Genomic DNA, 9,408 nt, shown 5'->3' with positions numbered 1-9,408 from the left:
TTCTTCCATGTGTCAACAATTCAGAAAATCTAACTAATCAAGTACACCTGGCAAAAAAAAAAAAATCCCAATTCAGTTAATTCAGCTACTCGGAGTAACTGTTGGTTTGACGTTAGACTCTTCTTTACAGCGTTGACTACAAAATATTTCCTTCTCGTCAAAACAAAACCCCACACCTTGTGCTGTTCAGTGAAGAAGGTTCTTAACGTTACAGTCAAAAAGTTAATTCAAATTATAAACCGTCTTACCTCGACGAAGGGAGGTACCAAGGTCGACCCCGTGTTGTTTTTTTCCAGTCATCATCCATACGATCCGTACTGCGCTCCCTCCCCAAAGGCTCATTGCAACACACGCTAAAACTTGCGCAGGTATCTTGGTAACGTTAGCTAGCTAGTTATGATAATTAGCTTTTCATCTGCTTACCTCACGATACAAACTTCTAAGAACAATTCGCGTTTTTTTTCCGGTGAATGCCTTTGGATATGTTACACCGAAACTATGGTCTTCAAAACTTGAAGACAAAGTGAATGTAGCCTACATGAGTACGCGTAAGCTGCATTTGACATAGCATTTCGCACACATCTCTCTTCTGGTCGGCAAATGTTTTTCGGTTTTTCCAGAACTGTCAGAGCGTGCATGCCCGAAACAAAAGGCAGTGATTGGCTGGCCTAGGCATGTGAGAGGGCTACGTGCACACCTATGGTAAAACCAGAGGGTTCTAGGTAAAACCATAGACTGTTAGTCTATGGGTAAAACCCTGGTTTTTTTATTGTCTCTGTACAAACCGTAAAACCCAATAGAACTGGAGTTACTAGATGTAGTTTTTTATTAAAAGGGCAATTTACCAACTTTTGTGCATTGTTCAGAGCAAGCACATGATGTGATACTAAATAAAGCAGCGTTTGCTTTCCCCTGCATCCTGCACACGTGTCCGCAACTTATACATGCAGACATTCCATAAAATTGTATTTTGAAGAGAAATAAAGATTTTGGATCATTTTCACGTTTTCAAATTCAATCAATTTCATGTATCTCATTTGTATTCCACAACTTAAAGTCTACAGAGACTTAATTATCTTGTTCTGGCTGTCTCCAAATCTCATTAACCTAGATCTTAAAATACACTTGGCTATTTTCAGACACTCTACAGTAATTGCAACCCCTCATTATCTGTGCATAGACATGTACCGTCATTTTGTCTAACTGAGAACTATCTGTAGTTTTAGTTTAGTTTTTACCTTCATTGTCTCTGGGTAGAATTTAAATTGATAATTGTAGGCTATTTAAACCTATTATTTTGTATGCATGATTTTTAAAAACATCATTATCAGTGGAAAAACTGCAATTATCTGTGAGGATGAAATGAGTGAAAGGTTGTGTTTAATTACTGGTCCTAGGGTAGACTGTGACTCTAAACTAGCCCAAGGTGTATTTAGCCTACAGTGCACTTGCCACTTGCAAGAGCACATGCACAAACACAAACACATCTTTCAATGTTGCTCTGCATATATATATATATATATATATATCACTCAGTGAAAAGGAAGTGTGCACACAGTTTTACATATATATATATATATATATATATATATATATATATATATATATATATATATATCACTCAGTGAAAAGGAAGTGTGCGCACAGTTTTACATATATATATATATATATATATATACATACATACTATTTATAGATATAGATAATTCTTATATAAATTAATTAAATTTGCTCAAAGCTGAAGAGGAACAGACAAGCAATAAAGTTATTAAGTTGGGTCCATTTTGTCTTACTATCCATTTGTAATATTTTTGCAAGGTGGCTTATTTTATGATTTGTTAGAATCTTTTCTTCTTCTGTATAATGTATTTATCCTTCCTGCATCAGGTTTCCTTGATGTGACAGCACTAATTTGTGCAGCAGGAGCCATAACCCCAACAAGGGACTCATTGACGTTTTTGTTTTACAGACAACCAAGCTGGTGGTTTCTTGTCTCTTCTGTGAAAGGTCCCTGAATGAGAGAAAGAGAAGAGAAGAGAAGAGAAGAGAAGAGAAGAGTTCAAATGTACATGTACAAAAACATCTCAATTAAATTGTATTTGCTATGGGAAAGATAGGTGTGAGTATTTAAAGTCAGAGCAGGAGGAAGAAAGAATCAAAGAAGCATCGCATTAGGGGTGGAGATTTTCTTTTCCTGCTGCCATAATTTTCACACTGCTTCTCTTTGAAAATGACTTAAATTATTCACAGCTTCTCCTGGGTGAGAGGGGGAAAATGGCGTTGATTCACAGTTCAGAAAGTGTGACACAATCTGCTTTAACCTTGGTCCACTTTTTGATCTCTAATTTATCCTTAACATCTAATTGGGGGCTCAATTTTCTTCCAATTCGGTCCCCTGTGAATTTTGATTACACTACTCTGTGGGAAACTGAACCATTGACATTAATCGTAAAACACAAAATTGAGTATTTAAAAATAAAGAGTAAATGGGTGAAATTTAAAAGAATTAATGGCATGTGTGCGCTTCATTGTCTTTGTCATTCTTTGAAATGGGAAGAGGGTAATGTGACAGCCTGAAGTACCTGCTCCACTGTGTGTTTGTGTGTGTGTGTGTGTGTGTGTGTGTGTGTGTGTGTGTGTCTTGACAGAATGACAACAGCTGGAGTGTGGTCATGGGACTTATCTTTCTCTTTCACTCACTCACTCCCTTTTTACTGCATTACATTGCACAAAGGGAGAGGCAATCAGCTGCTGCCCTTTACTATCTCTCTCCTCCACCATTATTCACTGTTCTTTATCTTCTAGTATCTGACACTCCTCTTTTTGCCTTTCTCTCGCTACCTCTCAATTTCATCACCCTACCTGTCCTTCTCCTTTTCTAATTTTCACTTATGGTACCCCCTTTGGTCAAAGGCTGCAAGAAATGCATGTGGATTCATCTTGTTGCCTGAAAATGAGTCCCACAGGGGGAAGTTCCAATGACATTGAAAGCTTGATAATTATTGATTACTTAGCATTATTCCTTCTGGTAAAATGCAGGTCAGATCAGTGTACAACAACTCCCAAATGACAAATGATGTGAGTAGATTCTCCATCATTGTGGGGAAAAGGATAGCACATGCTCAGGTTAAGGCAACTATTTTTTATTATTTAAAAAAACAAAACAAAGCTTAACTAAAAATGGGAACTGTAGTCAAAGCAGAAAGCTTCTTCATTAGAAAAACTGTGCACACACTTCCTTTTCACTGAGTGATTTCAACAACACATCACTACTTGTTTCTACTTTTGGGTGCCAAAGCCAAAGCTCAGGCCAGTGGCTGCAAACAATGTGCTTGTGTTGCTTTCAAAATCCTTGCAGCAATGACAAAGCAATGACCCTGCACCAAATGCCATTGTGTGTTGGCTCCAAAAGAATCCCTTGGCTATGATGGTGCTTTCAAGTTTTATAAAAATACACGCATACACACAAACATGTACTCTGCATGTCTAAATTTCTATCACCTGTGCATTCAATGAAGAAGTGGCGCAAGGACATTTTCTGGGAATGCCTGCTTTTCTGCTCCGGTTGTAGAGGGTTGGTTCCTTTTTCTAAAGGCATTGTATAGGAGATGCTTATCAGTGCACACATACAATACACCTCTCGCCCCTGATAATCTAGTTGCCTTGGCAACGTGTATTTATAGTATTTGATGTTGCTACATGACCATCATGGAGGGCAAGGAAAATACGAAACAGTTGTAGGAAATCAAATATCGGGTGTTTGAATCAAAGATCAAATACAACTAAAGTTCCTACAAGACGTACACTCAGGGAATGGATAAAATGTCAGGAGAATAAACAGAGACACCTTTTTTTTAAAGAAAGTTCAATCAGACTCATTAAGTCAAAAATAGCATGTTAAACTATAGGTTTTTCTTTAAAGGCCCTAAGCATGTGATGCACGTTACACAAACACTCTGTAACTATATCTACTTCACCACCAAAAAAGCCTTTTTTGAAGTATCAAATAGTATTAACTGGACACAATCAGTGTCTTTGATATCTCAGTGTCAATTATTTGTCAATTCAAGTTTCATCCACGTTATCAAAATATCCTGCTTGTGCTCTCTGGCAAGAAAGGTAAAAACTCCTCTCAAGTTGCCATCTTCTCACATAAATGCATCCTACATATTTCTACTTGTTACTGCACACATGTGAGATGCAGCACTAAAAAAGGTAGAACTGAGAAGTTGCAAATCGAGATTAAAAAAAATCGAGATTAAAAAAAATACAGGCACTTACCATTTAGTAAAATGTAAACGTATTTTTGTTTGAGCAAGCTAAATGTAAGAATGGATAAAGGATCTTCCTGCACGATATGAACGCCACAGATGCATGTGCATTTAATTGAGTAGCTAATTAGACAGAACATATCTGCCTTTATAGCTTGATTGTAGACTGGAGAATACAATTGACAATATAGGCGGTAGATAAATTAGCTGCTCAGTTAAATACACTTGTGTCTGTACACTATCTGCACAGTTCAATGTAATTTTCACCCACACCCTGCCTGAGAAAACCCCAACACAATTTTCGTTTTTAAACATTTCCATAGCAGAATTAGCCAGAATAATAAAATATTTTTTTAGTTTTTCCACTAAAGCAGAGTATATTGCTTTTTTTTTTTTAGAGCTATTTAAATGAGTACCTGGACTACATGTCCCCTACAGAATACTCTAAAGCCATGCAATGTTCTTTCACTGAGTTACATTATTGCCTTGTTTGAATTGTATATCAGTTTTAAAACCATTAGAGTGGCTAATAGGGAACATTAAATCAAAGCAGTCTTCCATTAGCAATGTTTTCCTCATTAAATCTGTTCTGGAGGTCATAGAAAATGTCATGTAATCATGCCCTCAGTGTCATTTAGTAGGCATAAAATAAATTGTGTTGATACATTCCTCATGTGTCCTTTTATTTATTTATTTTGATCAGTGTTACTAATATTTCTTTTTGTTATATCTAAACTTGCACTGATTGATTTCTCGGCCACTCTGGGGAAGTGCAACAAGCTCTGAATACTACACTGATATTTTATCATCTCATAAAGTTTATATGGCGAACTTGTTGCCCCTTAACACCTCCAGCAGGTAGGGGGAAACATTAGCATTCATTTATGGTATCATGCTCACTGTCCTTTCTGTGTTTGGTCTCTACAAACACCTGATAAAAAAAGAATGTCTCTTTAGCTGCTAAATGTTCCATTATGTTCTCCCGCTGGCTAGTTGCTATCTGTCATTAAGTGCTGGGCAGGTAGCATACAGCAGGTTTATCGAGGCATTTTCGAACAGCTGCCAGTAGTGACTGGAAAACTTTGAGAGAGAACCAAAACAGTAATGTGGAGTGGACCATAAAACAAAACAATGAGCTGTTTTTGATCTATTGTAAATATAAATTTAAATGTGCACTATTTTCATAAATATTACAATATGATAATAAGACCTCAATTTACGCACCACCTGCTGCGACTGCACTGTATGCTACAGAGCCCCTAAAGAGACATGGGAAATTATTTTTTTCTGGTGTGCACGAGATACTTTCTCGTGCGCACGAGAAATCAATCTGAGTAGCAGTCAAAATGGCTGCTGAGGAGGAGGTATTCATCTTCCTGAAAACGCAACGAAATGTACCTGATAGTGTCATCAACAAACAACTGTTAACTGATTTCATGCTGTGAATTTAGCCACATAACGGTAGCAGTACTTTGTTAGCATCATTTTGCTAGCCTTAGATTGGTTTCTTGTGAGCACAAGATACGTTTGCGTGCGCACCAGAAATGATCTTGTGCGCACCAGAAAGTTTCTCATGCGTACAAGAAAAAAAAAAAGTCACATCATGTCCCCTTAGGGGCTCCGTAGTATTCCAAGTCGCAGACAGGGAAATAAATTGCCTGTCACTAAGATTTATTCGTATGTCTTACATTCCCTAGAAATGTGACAGTTACAATGTTGCTGTATTGTACTGCATAATGAAAAGAAAAGACAATAACAAAATGAAAGAGATTTTTGAGGACTAATGTGGCACTATGGCAACATAGCTTTCTGACATCACTGTTTCCACCAATCGGCTCCAAAGCACTTTTCTTGCAATGTTAGTTTGACAGTTCAGACCCAATGTCTCAGCAGCGAGCCATTTTGTATTAGCTATAAACGGGCAGCCAGGGATCAGTTCATCAACAAGAGTATTGCAGTAGAAAAACATCATTGAACAAGGGTTAATAAAACCTCTTTTATCGTGGCATTTCTACATCAGTAAAGAGTAAAGAATGAATGACCTCCAAAATGACGCACTAACCAGATTCAAACCCACAGAAGAGCAAACACGTGCTACAGCAATCTTGCTAAGCCTCTGAGCTTCACTGTCCAGATGTCCTCTGCATGGAGAATACACTTGAATGATATAGGCTATATTAGTGATCTCAGCTCTGTTCAGTTGCATAGAGCTCACTCCTCTTTTTGCCAGCATCCATGCTTATCAGCCCTGTAGGAGGACACTGCTCAGGCAAGCACCATTTAACAAAATAAACCATTACTCTGCCAGTCCAAGCTCAGACACATGAGCCAGTGCCATGCCGCAAGCTTTTCTTTGCTTTTTAATGGTAGTGTGATGTTTAGTGCAGGTACTAATCACTGCCAGAGATGAGCTGTAGTATGTTGTGTTGCCCGATGCTAAGGTTCCTGGCAAGGGTACAGACATTTAAGGCGAGACACGGTAGGCAAAAACATTGAGATTTTTGGCTATTTGTGTTCAATAACATGTCTTCTTTCAGAGATGTGGTGAAAAAAAGTCAAAAATACACATTTAGGTCTTTATTTTACTATACTTTGTCTGTTAGCGTCGGTAGATTTCTCCTAAATTCAACAAAAGTTGGCGTTCTAAATCATCCCGCTGCTCCGCGATCGCTGTCTGCACCCTGTCATCTCATATACCGTTGGAAAGCGCTCTCTCTCCTCTACAATGCTGTCGGATCCAAATATGGTCATTTCCTTTTTATCAGCAACCAATCGTGAAAGTAAAAGGGGGGATTTAGCGCTAAATGCGCAATCTCATTGGCTGATGACAATTCCTGACAACGTGATTCGCTTCGAATGGTCACGTGACGCGCTCTGACATTTCCGCGGTAGTTCAGAATGTCAAAATAAATGCGTCGAAAACGGTCGAAAATCACCTCAGATAAGAAGAAAACAGTTGTTATTAGTGAGAAGACACAGGGGATTACACACTATGACAGCAGATGATGAAATGTCTTCACGTAGTACGTCGATGTGTCAACTATCGTTCAGAAAACAGGAGTTTTCAGACAGCGGAGGTAATCAGACTGACCCTCTCTCTCTCCCTCTCTCCAAGCAGTTTACAGATATCCATGGCCTAAATGTCATTAAATTAAATATGTAGGTGTCACATATATACTATTCTAATATAATTACTATAAAATACTAAACAAATCTGTAATTTTGGGATCCTAAAGTGGTTGTGAGTCCCTCAGGCTGTGGCAGGAAGATCCATATTTAGCTGTCAGTGGAGCTGCTGTACCCTCTCGTAGGAGAACTACCAGCTTGTTTTCTGGTGTTAACTTTGGGAAATTTTATTTTTAAGGCTATTTTTCCAAGGTGTAAATCTCTTAGTGAAGATACTTTTTCCCAGTGGAGGAGGAAGGTCATCTCTGTCTGACCCAGTTTGTGGTCACTGAGTCTGTATTTAGTCAGGATCCGTCTCTTCTTCGTATCTCTGACAGTGTGAAAATAATAAGTTTAATAACAATTTAGTCTACTTTGATTGCTTTCTCCAGTGTTCTAAATATTGGTCTTTTGAATTTCATAAGAAGCTCATCCCTGTGTATCACCGGATGTCCAGTGACAGTGCAGCATGGAGGCACTCAGAATGACAAAGCACGCCTCAACTTGGTTATATGGGCCCAGTGTCCACAAACTGCAGCCAGTATGGCTGTTTCTACATTCAGTGAGGGTGCCTCTGCCATGCTGGCTGTGATGGAGAAATTGTGGCTTCAGAGCACAAACTGTTAATGCAATGAAGGATGACGACATGGTTAGGATCTCAAAAGCCAATAGTGTCCATTCCACCAGTGCAAAGTGGAGCTTAAAAGTGTAAGCACAGCGAAAATAGTGAAAAGACACCAGCAGGAGATGGAGGAGGGCCCTACATATGGTGCTGGCATGGATATGTAGACCGTAAAAAACTAACTTGGGGGAACTAGGCTGTGTAATGGTTGTGTTCTGCCAGTTTGAAGTTTGTGAGGTAATAGTCTTCAGTTAAAGGCCATGTTGATGTGTTGTTTTGGATGTTATGATCAGTGATGGATGAAGCAATAATGAGTTGTGGATGTTAAACAGTGAGATACATGGATCTTACTTGGACCTAAAGGGATATGTGTCTGTAATTCAAGGCTTTCAATAAAAATTAGTGGAATTTTGCTATAAAAATCTTTAAAGCCCGTTTTCTCAAAATGACTTTTCTCTCATACTTCAAGAACGAAATCTCCACTTCAGTAGCACCTTTATACACCAAACTTTCCAGTCTTGTACCTACTTATATTATGAAGACAATTACAGAGGGATTTGTAAATATACTATTCCTAGCCTGATTTATATAACATTTTATTCCAAAAAACATGGCGAAAATCGTTTTTTTAAGGCTATTGACAGTATCTTCTGATTTACAGGATAACAAAAGTAGATATCCATAAATCCCTCTGTAATTATTTCCTCATCTAATATGTGAACACAATGAAAAAATAATTTTGAACGTGGCTTTATCCAATACTCAGATTTCGTTTTTTAAAATATATGCAAATTAGTGCATTTTTCATTAGATAATGCCTAATTTGCATATTTAAACATTAAATTACAGAAAACTTGTAATACATTTTTTTCTCATCTTAATGTAAGTAATCATCTGGCAGACTTTCATGGTGATATCTGCTAGTTAAAAGAAATTCCCTATTCACCTGTAGTGTCTCGCCTTAATGTGATATCTGATGCAAGCCAATTGAAATATATAGAAAACATTTACTGAAGAACATCATATTGTGAAATCAGTAATGAATAACGTGTGCCACTATGGTTTCGACTTCCATAACACATGTTATATACAGGTTGTCAGCAGACATCATGGCATTTAAATCTGATGTCAGGGGGACTGGAAGTGCCTTTAAGAAAAATCAATCACACTCTATTAACTTCTCACAATTAGTTAAATGGACTCGTCAATACAGTATTCATATGAAATGATTGTCTATAAGCACATACACCTCATCAGATCAATGAAAACACTGTGGGCATGCAAGGCATGTTGAACGGCACTTTTTATACAGAGCCCATTAATGCAACTTTAACAATAAATTGAATTAAA

General features: G+C 37.8%; 1 protein-coding gene across 7 annotated transcripts in view; it reads right to left on the bottom strand.

Annotated features, from left to right (window-relative positions):
- adcy2a (adenylate cyclase 2a) overlaps positions 1-740 on the bottom strand; it is a 104,884-nt gene extending 104,144 nt beyond the window's left edge. For 4 of the 7 annotated variants that reach the window (XM_028580169.1, XM_028580175.1, XM_028580176.1 and 1 more), the window contains exon 1: positions 249-739. In XM_028580169.1, the coding sequence (XP_028435970.1) occupies positions 249-307 (59 nt within the window). In that variant the 5' untranslated portion in view covers positions 308-739. Of the gene's footprint in view, positions 1-248 lie in introns of all 7 variants that reach the window. The other 3 variants (XM_028580170.1, XM_028580172.1, XM_028580173.1) reach the window with 2 other exon arrangements.
- Between the last annotated feature and the right edge of the window lie 8,668 nt (positions 741-9,408).

This window comes from Perca flavescens, chromosome 6 (assembly GCF_004354835.1).
Source record: "Perca flavescens isolate YP-PL-M2 chromosome 6, PFLA_1.0, whole genome shotgun sequence".
Taxonomy (NCBI): Eukaryota; Metazoa; Chordata; class Actinopteri; order Perciformes; family Percidae; genus Perca; species Perca flavescens.
The sequence above is the reverse complement of the archived record's forward strand: the minus strand, read 5'-3'. Positions and strand labels throughout refer to the sequence as shown.